This window comes from Vicugna pacos, chromosome 6 (assembly GCF_048564905.1).
Source record: "Vicugna pacos chromosome 6, VicPac4, whole genome shotgun sequence".
Taxonomy (NCBI): Eukaryota; Metazoa; Chordata; class Mammalia; order Artiodactyla; family Camelidae; genus Vicugna; species Vicugna pacos.
In genome coordinates, this window is record NC_132992.1 from 85274057 (window position 1) to 85288529 (window position 14473).

A 14473-nucleotide genomic window follows, 5' to 3' on the forward strand; every position below is an offset into this window, starting at 1 on the left:
GATTCATGGCTGGGAGGGCAGCTCAGCAGGCAGACAGGTGTGATTTGGAGAGCAGGTCCTTTGGCAATTGGGCCTCATCCCAGGCAGCCACACTCTCCAGCCAGGTCTCCCCCACATGAGGAAGGGAGCCAGGACACAACACTGACCATGGTCCTGCAGCTCAACCCCCTCCCCAGGGCCCTCGGCCTGCACACAGTCTGGGACGCCCCCCTGCACCCCCTCACCAGGGTTTACACTCAGAGGGCACTGCTTCAAGTTTGCAGGGATGAATAACTCACTTGGAGGTAATCTGATTCATCCCACACAGATGTCCGTCTCTGCTGTAACTCACGCGAGCTACTTGTGCCCAGGTCCCCCCTTAGGTGTGAGAGAAACAGCACCACCTGCCAAGCATCACTTGCTTCTGAGACTCTCTGAAGTCATTCTTCTAAAACCCCTGATGTAAAAATGCTACGTAAAGAGACGTTAAACAAGACATCTCCAACCCATAGTCAGGGGGGCAAACTCGGGGATCAGTTTTCCCCGATACAAAGGTTAGCGCTGAACTTATGAATGTGCTCCTCTCACTGGGCTGATCAGGGGTCGGAGCACGGGGTTCGTGGAGGCGGGGCTGGAGCCATTTAAGCAGACTGGCCACAGGGCTTCACGCCTGTCCCGCTGCATTCCACCAGTAGAGGTAAGGACCAGCACCAGGATTCACCACCAACAAAAAGAAATGGGTTTAAGTGATGGGGAACATTTCACAAAGAATAATGAGGGATCCTGGACCACAGGGTTAGTTCGTTACAGAAATGGTCTGCCAAAAGAAGCCACCAGCTCTGTGCAGCCTTCCAGGATGAGGCTCCCCATGCTGCCATCTCTCATGGGTTAACAGGCCAGAATCCAAGAGCAAGGCCTGTTTGAATTCTCCATTCTGGAGTACCAGGTCATTCAGAAAAGTGGGATGGCTATAAAACAGACATTACCTTTTCAAGACCTTTCCAGATCCTTTGCCCTTCACTGCTTCTGCATCACCTCTCAACACAGCAAGGAAATTTTGCGGGGTGACATCCTACAAAGAATTGGGGGTTGAAATAAGATGCAGCTGTCATTCCAAATGAGTGCGTTTCCTGAGTGTGTAGCAGACAGCCCAGGCCACCAGGACACACACCTCCAAAGCTTAAGGTTTAAGGACAAACATTTTGCAACCAAGACAGACCCAAAGCAAGGTCAGTGTTTCCGAGGCAGGTGCATGACCTCATCTCAAATATCGTCTTGTCTTTGGCTGATGGCAACTCAGCAAGTCTGCCATTCCTTCTTGACCATTATAAAGTCCATATGGAGAAACCCAAAAATGTCGGTAGGTAGGGACAGACAGCAGAGGAAGAGCACACAGCCTCAGAGAGACAGCAATGTGGGAGGCAGGAACGTTAGCGCCACCCTTTGCACCCAGCCTGCCTCCTAAGAGGCTGAATCCCAAGGACATTCGATGTCCTTTAAGGGGATTTTGTAAAACGGGTATCTGACTATTCAAAAAGCAATACAGAAAAGTACAAAGGAAAAATAAACATCATCAAAAATCCCAACACCTAAATTCCAGACATTTCCTTATATAACTACAAAGAAATAATTTCATAAAAAAGGATGATCTATAATTATATGTATGATGTGTCTGATTTAATTGTTTTTGAATTTAAAAGTTTGAAAGAATTACTAAACTTAGGATGTTTCTCTATCACAAGGAATATTAGGTCCTAAAAGAGTTCTCTGAAATTAAGAAAAAGAGACTATGAAATCCACGAGGCTGAAGTCATTATGGTGTTTTTTTTTTAAATGTGTTAATTTATATAGCCTCAATTGACTGGGAAGGATATAATATTCTGGAAGTTACATACCATAATAATAATTAACAACATCCCATCTTGGCAAAATCCAGAGGTATTTTGCACCAGGGCTGGCACTGAGAAAACTGATTTTCAGAAAAGAGTACAGATAATCTATAATCAGATGAATGGCAATATCTTAAGAAAATCAGGCACTACTGAAGGAAATCTATTATCAGGTGTAATGCGTAAGAAGACTAGAAACTAAAGATCGGTAGACTACAACTAACATTTTTTCTTTTTTTTTCCTCTACTTTCTTTCAAAATTCTCAGAAGTTACACTTCATGCACAAATCTTAATACAAACACGAAACACTGACCAGAAACCAGTCTAACGAGGTCCTGATTCTAGAAGTATAAGAAAGAGAAAAAAAATCATCACTGAAATGAAACAGGCCCTGCTGGCTCCAAGCCCACGTGCGCTCTGCCTCACCTCGCCGGTGTAGTCCTTTAGAACCCCCTCATACACATCTGAGCCATTGGGCCTGTTGATCACAATTCCTGGAGTTGGATTGCTGAAAACCAAAGGACACAACTGAAGCACACGATCTGATGTATCTCTGAAGTCTGTGTCTTCATCAGTATGCCTCCATTTTATGCATTTTATGCATAAAAATGTTAACCGACCAAGGTTGTCAAAGATATTTCTTATCACTGCCAAGGTCACCGACGTTAGTGACTTGAGCCCTTCAGTGGCCTCAGGTGTCCCATAACTCCTGAGCTCTTGGCAGGAGAAGTAAAGGGCTGAGCTCTGAAAGCTGAGGACAGGGACCCCAGCCCCAGATTGCACCTTGGGGGCAAGATCTCATCAAGAGATCTCTCAGAGCAAACTGTTTTCAGAAAAAGACAGGACCGAAGACAGGACTTTCATACAAGAGCTTAGTTAGGCGTGAAAGCCCAGAATGGATTACGAGCTTTATGGGATCACAGTAAAGAGTCACAGCTGGGTGACCAGGGAGCTGGGAACTAGGACAGCGTAGGTATAGTCCCCACACCTGCTGCTTCTGATCTCCTCAAGAAATCAGATAAGAGGGCTTGAGAGAACTATTTGTAAAATTAAATTCAACAGATTTTTAAAAAAGGAAATAAGTACAGAACAAAGGGTAGAAGGATCTAACCTACAAATAAGCCTTCTGTTTTCAGTCCCTGTGAGGTGGGAGTCCCGTTGGAGGTTGGGAATAAGCACTGGAGAACCCAGCGATGAGTCAGCTCTCCAAGCCGAGAGGTAACTTATGCTTTAAACTCTTCCAAAGCCCCAGCCCCAGCATCTTTCACCACCATTGCCTGTGTCCCTGCTATTGCTGCTGACCCTCCTGAGTTACAGTCAAAGCTTTACACAAAATAGCCCTGTGGGATTTCATTCCACTGATCTGAGGATTCCTGAGAGTCTGTCTGCATTTTTCACAATGCCCTGAAGCTCCCCACCACCAAGTTCAAAGCACCCCTACTTACTCCTGGGAGTTGGCGATGTCATCATACATCATCACAACGATCTGCTCATCGGGGACCCCGTTTCGGTGAACGATCTGGTAGGCGTGGCATGCATCTGCCTGGGAGCAGTGGTTTCATCAAGTGTTAGATTTTGCCCAGAAGGAGGCCAATTTTGGAGTTCTAATGAGCAATATTTCAAGTATTTTAAAACATACACATTTATCTTCTTTTCAACTCAATTTTTAAAAATCCACCCCCCCCCACAATGAAACTCTCAGTCATCAGGCAGTTAGTATATATCTGGACTACACACACACACACACACACAGAGAAATTGTTAAGTTGTTTAAATTCCCATTTTTGTAGAACAAGGATCCTTAAACACCAGTCTGGTAGGATGAATAATAGTTCCCCAAAGACCTCCAGATTCTAATCTCAGAGTCTGTGACTATGTTACATTTCATGACAAAGGGGAATTAAGACAGCTGATGGATATAAGATTGCTAATCAGCTGACCTTAAAAGAAGGAGGTTCTATGGTTACCAAAAGAGAAAAGGGTGAGGGGAGGGGTAAATTAGGAGTTTGGGATTAACATATACACACTACTATATATAAAACAGATGAATAACAAGGACCTACTGTATAGCACAGGGAATTGTAATAACCTATAATGGAAAAGAATCTAAAAACTGTGTGTGTATATATATATATATATATATATATATATATATATATATATATATATATCTCAATCACTTTGCAGAACAGCTGAAACTAACACAACATTGTAAATCAACTATATTTCATTTACAAAAAATAAGGAGGTTATCCTGGATTATTCTGCTGACTTTGACGATGGAGGAAGATGCCACAAGCCAAGGAATGTGAGCAGCCTTTAAAACTTGTAAAAGGAAATAAAATGGACCTCAAGAGTCACCAGAAGAAACAAAACCCTTAACAACACCTTGATTTAACCCAGTGAGACCCATTTCAGATTTCTCACATGTGAAGTTGTCACATGATACATTTTTGTTGTTTTAAGCCTAAATTTGTAGTAATTTGTCACGGCAACAATAGGAAACTAAAACACTGAAGGTGGAAGTATAGTGGAATTAGCATTGGGCTCGGGAAAACACCCTGACGTTGTCCAATCAGGTTGAGGCATGTACCCTCCAACCCGGCAATTCTGCTCCTGGCTCTACCCTAGAGAAACCCTAGCCCGTGTAAAACAGAAGAGTGCTCACGGCATGACTGTAACAGCAAAAATGAATAAATAACCTAAAGCATCATTAATAGTTGGAAAAGTAAACTGCCCTGTGTTTATAGAATGGAACACCATAAAGCTCACACAAATGGAATACCTAAAAATGAATGAAATACAACTCATGCTTCAAAATACATGAACCTCAGGAACATGAGAGACAGAACAAGTCATAGGAAAAAACAGTCACTATGATTACATTTATATAAATGTCAAAACAGGCTAAATATTATGTTGTTTACAGTTAAATACCCATATAGTAAAACTCTAAAGCAAAGCAATGACTAACAAAAAAACGCAGGAGCTTACCCTCTGGCAGGAAGGGACAGGGAGCTGATCGGACAGGGGACAAGGGACTGGTAATTCTCTTTTTCTTTAATCGGGTACAAGGTACACAGGCATTCCTTTTATTATTATGCTTTAAACTGCATGCATGTTATATAGATATTTGTTTTCTATTTCACAAGAAAAAAAAAATCAAACCAATAGTACACCCAGTTTAACCTTCCCTGTGATGAAACTGGAAGTGAGCAGGCACACCCACCCACTCACCTCAGTGGCAAATCATCAAAAGGCAGGTTCATCAAAAAACAAAAACAGGTTAGGAGTAAATTTAACGAAAGAAGTATAAGACTTGTACACTGAAAATTAAACATTGCTGATGGAAATTAAAGAAGATTTAAATAGACAGAGAGACATCTCATGTTCATGGGTCAGAAGACTTACTACCCTTAAAATTAAAAAAGTTTAAAAAAACTGATCAGCAGGGATTTCTGCAGAAATTGACAAGACGATCCTAAAAGTTGTACAGAATTGCGAAAGACATAGAATAGTCAAAAATTTTTTTGAAAAAGAAGAACAAAGTTGGAGGACTTTCACTTCCTGTTTTCAAAACTACATTCGGGAAAGAAGAGTCTTTTCAACAAACGGTGCTGGGACAATTTGGATATCCATATGCAAAAAGGTGTACTTAGGCCCTCACTTCACACTCCGTACAAAAATTAACTCAAAATGGATCACAGACGTGAATGGAAGAGCTAAAATAATAAAATTTTTAGGAGATAACAAAGGAGAAAATCTTCAGAACCTTGAGTTATAACTGCAAAGATGTCATAGATCTGACACCAAAAGCATGTCTATAAAAGAAAAAAAAATCGATAAACTGGACATCATCAAAATTAGAAACTTTAGTGCTTCAAAAACACCAGTAAGAAAATGAAAAGACTTCTCCAAGGAAGACATACAAATGATCAAAAAGCACATGAAAAAATGCTCAATATCATTAATTATCAGAGAAATGCAAATCAAAACTACAATGAGGTATCACCTCACACCAGTCAGAATGGCCGTCATTCAAAAATCCACAAATGACAAATGCTGGAGAGGCTGTGGAGAAAGGGGAACCCTCCTACACTGCTGGTGGGAATGCAGTTTGGTGCAGCCACTATGGAAAACAGTGTGGAGATTCCTCAAAAGACTAGGAATAGACTTACCATATGACCCAGGAATCCCACTCCTGGGCTTGTACCCAGAAGGAAATCTACTTCAGGATGACACCTGCACCCCAATGTTCATAGCAGCACTATTTACAATAGCCAAAACATGGAAACAGCCTAAATGTCCATCAACAGGTGACTGGATAAAGAAGATGTGGTGTATTTATACAATGGAATACTACTCAGCCATAAAAACTGACAACATAATGCCATTTGCAGCAACATGGATGCTCCTAGAGAATGTCATTCTAAGTGAAGTAAGCCAGAAAGAGAAAGAAAAATACCATATGAGATCGCTCATATGTGGAATCTAAAAAACAAAAACAAAAACAAACACAAACAAACAAACAAAAACAAAGCATAAATACAGGACAGAAATAGACTCATGGACAGAGAATACAGACTTGTGGTTACCAGGGGGGTGGAGGGTGGGAAGGGATAGACTGGGATTTCAAAATTGTAGAATAGATAAACAAGATTACACTGTATAGCACAGGGAAATATACACAAAATGTTATGATAAATCACAGAGAAAAAAATGTGAGAATGAGTGTGTATATGTCCATGAATGACTGAAAAATTGTGCTGAACACTGGAATTTGACACAACATTGTAAAATGATTATAAATCAATAAAAAATGTTAAAAAAAAGAAAATGAAAAGACAAGCAACAAAGAGGAAAATATTTGCAAACACATATCTGACAGAGGACTTGTATCCAGAGTATGCAAAGAACTAACTCTTGCACCTCAGTAAAACAATCAACCCAAACAAAAACAGATAAAAGACTTAAATAAACATTTCAGTTAACTAGATATACTAATAAGCACACAAAAAGATGCTTATGATCATTATTACGGGAAATGCAAATTAAAACCACAATAAAAAAAAATCCCACAACTGAGATACCACTTTATAGACAGACAATACCAAGTGTTAGTGAGGACGTGGAGAACCAGGAACCTTCATCACTCCTTGTGGGAAGTGAAATGATGCAGCCATTTTGGAAAACAGTTTAACACGATTTCTCAAAAAGTTACATACAAATTTACCATATGACCCAGCAATTCTACTCTTCAGTATCTGCCCAAGAGAAACAAAAACATTTAACCGTGTAAAGATCTATATACACAAATGTTCCTAGCAATATTATTCAAATAGGAAAAAAAAAGGAACAGACCCAAATAAATGTCCATCAACTGATAAACAAACAAAATGTGGTTTTTGCAATACAGTGGAACACTATTTGGCAATCAGAAGGGACGAAGTACTGATACATACTATGACATGGATAAACCTCAAAACCTTACGCTAAGAGAAACCACACATAAAAGACCACATTGCATGGCTCCATTTATATGAAATGTCCAGAAAAGGCAAATTTACAGAGGCAGAAAATATACTAGTGGTTGCCTAGGGCTAGGGGTGGGGACTAGAAATAGGCCCAAGCGATCTTACTGGGGAGATGAGGAAGTTCTAAAACTGACGTATGGTGATGTTCGCAACCTGGTATATTTGGTAAATTGGTAAATTATTGAGTAATACACTTGAAATGGGTGAATTATACATGATATGTAAAATATGCTTCAGTAAGCTTATATATTTTAGAAAGGGCAGGTTCAGCCTTTTTAAAGTCTCACCATCGCCTTCACAGGCAGGTGCTTTTATGCCCGTTTCACAGATTGGGCAAGCTCAGGAAGGGCTCAGGGCTTCCAGCCCAGGTCTCCTGCCCCCAACCATGCCATGCACCCTACCTGCACACACAGCGGTCTCAAAGTCAAGCCGTGATTCTCTCTTGGGTGTCTCAAGTTTCTTGGTTGTCTCTAACTTTGTTCATTCAAAAGGGTTTTTGGTCGGTTTTTCTGTTTGTTTATTTATTTATTTATTTTTTTGGTTGGAGTCAAGCATTGCCTGGCACCCAAAGAAATAAAAGTAGGGTTCAACCAAGTCAAATGACTTGGAGACAGTGTTAAAGGCTACTTGAATAACTTCCCTGGGACATATCTGACCTTTATGAATTTTTTTCCCCTTAAAAACAGAAATGCCGTACAAGGTACAATGTGAGAGGAGGGTACTGAGCAAGACATTATAGAAAAGGCAGAGCCCTCCGGACTGCTAACAGAGACTGCTGACCCAGGCTGTTTCACAGCTTACCTAAGGATTCTGACAAGCTTACTCATCATCCCATGATTTCCTGGTACAGGCCACTGTCCCCATGCTGATCGTGCTGCCAGTTGGCAGCTAAATAAGGACAACCAGCCTGGGGCAAAGGTTAAATACTCAGCAGGCTCCAGTCACTGCCAAGGGGTCCACCTCCAAGCCAGGGCGGGGCTGAGAAGGGGCTCGGCCCATCTGCTCACAGGGAGGAGTCTGTCTCTGACCACTTCCTGACACCTGCTCCGAGTGTGGCCAAAGCAAGGCCCTTGGCTGAAGCTCTATAGGGATGCCTAACTGAGCATACCATCACCTCGAATTTTCCAGAGGGGAATCAAAGGTTTAGAGTGAGATAACATAACTGGCTCAAACTCATGCAGCAGGTGAGCAGAGAACGGGAATGACACGGAGGTCTGTGCGCGTCCAGGGCCCCCGTTCCCCCACCAGCCCGTGCAGCCTCTGGCCTGCACTGCATCCCCACAACTCAGCCCCACTCGGCTCTGCTCTCCATCCTGAGTTTTGTTTGTTTTTTTTTTTTAATATAAAAGTGATACTTTGTAACATGATGGATTACCCTCAAAAAAAAAAAAAAACCATAATGTAGAGTGAAAGAAGCCAGACACCAAAAACTGCATATTGTATGATTCCATTTGTATGAAATTTCTAGAGAAGGCAAAACAAGAGAGACAGAAAGCAGAGCCTTGGTTGCATGGGTCTGAGACGGGCATGGGGGAACTTTCCAGAATGATGGAAGTGTCTTAAAACCAGACAGTGGTATAACCAAAACTCACTAAACTATTCGATACGTGAATTGTATGACATGTAGACTTACACCTTCTCAATAAACCTGTTCTAAAAAGTGGTCATTGCGCACATTTTAAAATATGTAAAATGGAAGGTGGTCTTCCAGAAATGCAGTGACTGCCCCCTGAACCTTCCATCAGCACACCTTCCCAACTTCCATCCTCCCAACTCCAACACGTTCCAGACTTCTCCCTCTCCCTCCCTGCCTCCTCCTGGCCCCAGGACACTGATACTCTTAAAGCCTTTCTGGGAGGAGGTGGCGCTGAGTTCCTCTCCACCACAGCCCCTACTCTGGCCCAGCCGAGGGGAAGGGGAATCTGCATTCTTGAAGCTCCTCACCTCGCCTGCTGCTCTCAAACACCCTGCCCTATTGCCAGCAGGCCCAACAACCTTCTCCTTCAGAGCCCCACTGCCCGGCGATAACCTCAAACCCCACCCAGGCCCCATTCTCCCAGCGACACCTGCTCACATCTACCTCTGCCCTAGCTCCCCAAGCCTCAACGTCCTCCTGATGGTCCTGCAATTGTGAACTTTCCCTTTGGTCTACTTCAGCACCACCCCCTCTGCCTGACCCAGGTCTTATAAGTCCTTCTCCACACGCTCAAATCTCTATCCTGAAAGAAACCTTTCTCCAGTCCTGCTCCTCTCCTGGTGACCTATGTACTTCTTTCTCCCCTCACAAGCCTGTCAGAAAAGCAGATGGTACAGCTGCCCCCAAGTATGGCACCACAGGGCCTCTCCCTCTGTCCTCCATGCACTGCAGTCTGTGTCCACCCTGCCACTGCAGGAACCTGCCCTCCCAAGGCCTCACCCACACCACACTCAGGCACAGCACATCCCAGCAGCAACCCCCCCAGACCAAGCCCCTCTCTGTCATCCATGAATCCCAGCCAAAAAAGGAAAACAAAGAAATCCAACTCTGTTTAACCAACGTGGTTTAAATAACCATCACAAAGCATGAAAAAACACTTTGGCAACGTCTTAGTTGTGCCTGGTGTATTAATCTTCCCCAAACAAAAGAAATTTGTGATAATGAGTGCTGTGTTAACCCAAGGGTAATGTAAACCTCTATAAAAATCTTAAGTTTAAAAGTCTGTGTAGGTTCTTCTTCCACGTGGAGAGTTCTTTCAAATGCTCTCTTACCGATGAGGCCCTGAAGTCAAGAAAGCAAATGTTGGCAGTTGGCTGAGAAGAGAACCCGGCCGGCAGGGATGCGGGCTGAGGCCAGCAATGGTCCGGCACCATGGTGTCCTCTCTGCACAGACTCAGTGCCAGCATCCTCTCTCATTGAGGGATGAAGATTTCAGTCTGTGGCCACTTTTTCTGCCTTCCTTCCCTTCATTCCATTTTGATACTGAGTATTTTACCCAGGAAAACCAGCAGCACTTTTAAGAATACGTATATGTTTTCTGGGAACAAAGGGTAACTGGATACCTAAACTTAAAAACGCATGTATTGGTTAAACATTATTAAATTGGTTGTATAAAATCAACCAACTGGCTGGTTGACTGGCTGATGAGACAGCCTGTCCGCTAACAGTGACCTGTATTTAATACCCCACCTTCCTAATGCGTGGTTAGAGAGAGAGGGGAAAACTGAGCCGAGTAGTTAGTACTAGGGTTGCTTCTCTTTAACTGGGGCAGGTGTGGGTTAAGTATTAAAAGGAAAAGGAATCATTTTGCCATGATATCATTTTAATCAAGCCAAATTTCCTATTCAGCTAACACACAAAAACTATTCAAGAAATAAGTCACTCAGTAATCATCAAATTTTAAAACTGGTAGGGAGTTCATCTCAACCAACCCTCTATTTAACAGATAGGAAAACCGACACCCTGGGAGGGAAACACACGAGAGGCAGCCCCGCCAAGCAGTCAGGAGCACAGACACTGGGCCCGCACTGCCCAGTACTGCAGCCGCTGGCCACACCATGACTGAGCACTTCAAACATGGCCAGTCCGAACCGAATGCACCACTCAGGTAAATGCACTCTGGAATTTGATGACTTGGTATTAAAAAAAAGAACGTAAAGTACCTCATCATTAACTTTTTATGCTGATTACAAGTGAAATAATAGTTTGGCTATCCTGGGATAAAGAAGAGACATGAAAGTTAATTTCACCTCTTTCTTCTTCCTTTTTATTTTTAAAGTGTGGCTACTAGAAAATTCACCACAACACATGCAGCTCTGCTGTTGGACAGCACTGCTCTGGAGCTAGTTGGCCTGGGTTTGAATCCTGGCTCAAACACTTACCATCTGTGCCACACTGGGTGAAGTACTAACCCTTCCGAGGCCTCAGTCTACTCATCCATAAAAAGGGAACAAGAACATAACCCCACAACAGGGGTCAAATGGGTTCATCTAGTAAAGGGCTCTGAGATGCAAGTCCAGCACATGCTGTGACAGTCTATCTATCTTGTCTCTGAGAATTGAAAGATTAAATGGCTTTTTTACTAACAACTTTATTAAGGTACAATTTACATAAAAATCAACCTTTCACAACATACAATTCAGTGGTTTCTAGTATATTCAGCAAGTCATGCAACCATCACCACTATCTAATTCCAGAACATTTTCATTACCCCAAACAGAGCCCCTGTACCCATTAGCAGGCATTCTCTGTTCTCCCCTCTGCCCAGACCTTGGCAACTACTAATCTACACTCTGTTTCTGCGCATTTCCCTATTCTGGACTTTCGTATATAAACAGAATCCTACACTATGTGGTCCTTTGTGACTGGCTTCTCACTCCATATGTTAAGGCTCCCCCATGCTGAAGCACGTGTCAGTACCTTGTTCTTTTTTATAATATCACCTTGTATGAACAGACCACATTTTGTTTGTCCATTCATCAGTTGATGGACATTAGGAAAGTTTCCACTTTTTGGCTAATATGAATAATATTGCTGTAATCATTTGAGTACAAGTCTTTTGGGGAACATACGTGTTCATTTTTTAAAAATATATACCTAGGAGTGGAACTGCTGGGTCATATGGTAACTCTATCTTTAACCTTTTGAGGAACTGCCAGACTGCTGTCCAAAGCGGCTGCACCATTTTACATTCCTACCAGGAGGCTGGACTTTTAATGTATTTGCAGATGCGGATTCTTTTCTATCTAATTTCTTCCAGGCTGATTTGGTGGGAAGGCCAGGAAAGATGAGGAGAAAGGGGTGTGGGCAGAGGCACGGAAGGCCAAGAGGCTTCATGATGCTTTGACCAGAATCCTGTCTACACCTCAACTTGCTGTGTGGCCTCGGGCAAGTCACTTCCTTTCTTCAAGTCAGTTTCCTTATTTATCAAATTTATATGTATTTATAAAATGAAGTGGATCTCAGCTGGGGACATTTGGCAAAGACTGGAGACAATTTCGGTTGTTACAGTGGGGTGGGTGATGCTCCTGGAACCTAGAGGGCAGAGGTCAGGGATGCTGCCAAACACCTCACAATGCACAGGACAGCTCCCCACCAGTAAGAATCACCTGTCCCAAATGTCAACAGTGCCAAGGCTGAGAAACCCTGCATTAGACTCAAATGACCTCATATGGGCCATTTTGAGGAACTGCCAAACTGATTTCAAAATTGGCTGTACCATCTTATAACCCCCTCAGCAATGTGGGAGGGTTCCCATTTCTCCACATCCTCCCCAACACACTTATTACTGCCAGCCTAACAGGAAAGTAAATGGCTTTTTAAAAAGTCTGTTCTATCAACAATGTCCAGGGTTGTTTACAGAATGCCACCGTCATAAAGGAAAAGACTAGTCATTTTCATACCTGGTGTCTGTAATTGTACCAGCCATTCGAGCCCGCGACAATCACCACCCAGTGCTTGCCTCCATCCTCAGGGTCGTCCAGGGGAGCAGCGCCGACTCCCAGGACCAAGCTGAGCAACACGGCTGCTTCCCAAATCATTCTGCACCTTGGAGTTCGACTGCAGAAGTCTGGGAAGAAAAAAGCAGAGTTAAGCAAAAAATAAATGACAAGAACAGAACATTACTTGCCCCTAAGAAAAGATCACAGTAAATGGGTCAAAAAGATAAGATCATTTAGCCCTCAGACGGAACATGCTGAGGATAAAAGTGACAACAGAGCAGGATTTTATTCTTAGCTCTGCTGCCCCTTCCCCGGGTAGGGAAGGGAGCTCCCATGGCTCCCAAACTTCACTGCAGGTGGAATTTATGAGTATAAACCCAAGAATATTCAGAAAGCTCTTTGGGTAACCTTTTAAAAGTTTTTGACACAACTTGGAATACAGCAGATAAAATTGTTCAATAAAATTTACCGTGTTGGAAAAAACATCTACCATATACTCTGAATCTGTAAGAAAAGAATATACATATAATGTGTGCAAATAAAACTGTGGGAGGCAGACAAAATTTAGCAGTAGCTATTGTTGGGTAATAGGTGAAATTAAGGATGATTTTTTTCCTTTATATTTGTTTCTTTTGACCATAATTAATGTATATTACTTATACAATAAAGTTTGTAAAAATTAAACATACGTTCAATATAAACACTGAGGGGCAATTTATGTTTGTAAATTATCTCGATAAGCTGTACAAACACTGGCAGCCCAAATTAATGTCTTTGTATTATGCTTACAACCTATTTATATTACTCTGTACAAGAGGCAGGGCAAATGTTTTAATGCCTGTTTTACAGGAAGGGGAGGTTGAAGCCAAGAGAGAAGTGACTTGCCCAGTATCCACAGTCAGATGGCTTTGGTGGGAGACCAGAACCCACGCCTTCTGAATTCTTGGTCCAGCCTCTCTGCTACACGGTTCTGCATCTGGTGACTTTATTCTTTAAGAAGCACATGCCCAATTTTATACTCCGTTGCCAAAACTTCAGTTTTAAAGCACAAAGCAAGACTAAGGCTGAGTCCTGGCCACTCTGCATTACTCAGATGAGACCCCGCCCTTTGTCCCAAGTATGTTATTTTTAAAAACAGTCTTCCTGTGATGTCTGTCATCTAGGCCTCTCCAGGCCTGTCACTCTGAGATAGGAGGAGAAAAGTCTCTGAGATGTAGGGAGTCAGTGTAGAACAAGGTCTACAAGGTTAATCTCTGCCACCGATGCCTTTGGCAAAAAAAGTGCTCATTCACTCATCTGCTTATTCATTCATTCATTCATTCACCCACTCAGCCAGAGTCTCCTGAACTCCAACCCTGCCAGACAACACGGTGGGTCCTAGGAACGCAGCAGGGACGGGACAAAGCCTCTGTCCCCAGGGACCACACAGCCAGCTGAGGCACGAACCACCCCTAAGCCTAAGAAACCATCCTCAGCATCTGTGCCTAACACTGTTCTAAAACTCAGAATGATGCCCCCCACCCCCTAGTGAAAAAACAGGAAGCCCTGAGTCTGGTAAAAGTGTAAAAAAGTCAAAGCACCTTGGGTCAGCGCTTCTCCACCTGGACTGTAAGTCCAGATCACCGGCGGGGGGGTGGGGGGGTGGGTCTTGT

General features: G+C 42.8%; 1 protein-coding gene across 1 annotated transcript in view; it reads right to left on the reverse strand.

Moving 5' to 3' along the window:
* The window catches only part of LGMN (legumain), a 31059-nt gene that overhangs the window by 9396 nt on the left and 7190 nt on the right, over positions 1-14473 (reverse strand). The window contains exons 2-5 of the mRNA XM_006208217.4: positions 12783-12949; positions 3315-3412; positions 2296-2377; positions 966-1051 (exon numbers count right to left, since the gene is read on the reverse strand). Coding sequence (XP_006208279.2) covers positions 966-1051; positions 2296-2377; positions 3315-3412; positions 12783-12920 — 404 coding nt within the window. The 5' untranslated portion in view covers positions 12921-12949. The remainder of the gene's footprint in view (positions 1-965; positions 1052-2295; positions 2378-3314; positions 3413-12782; positions 12950-14473) is intronic.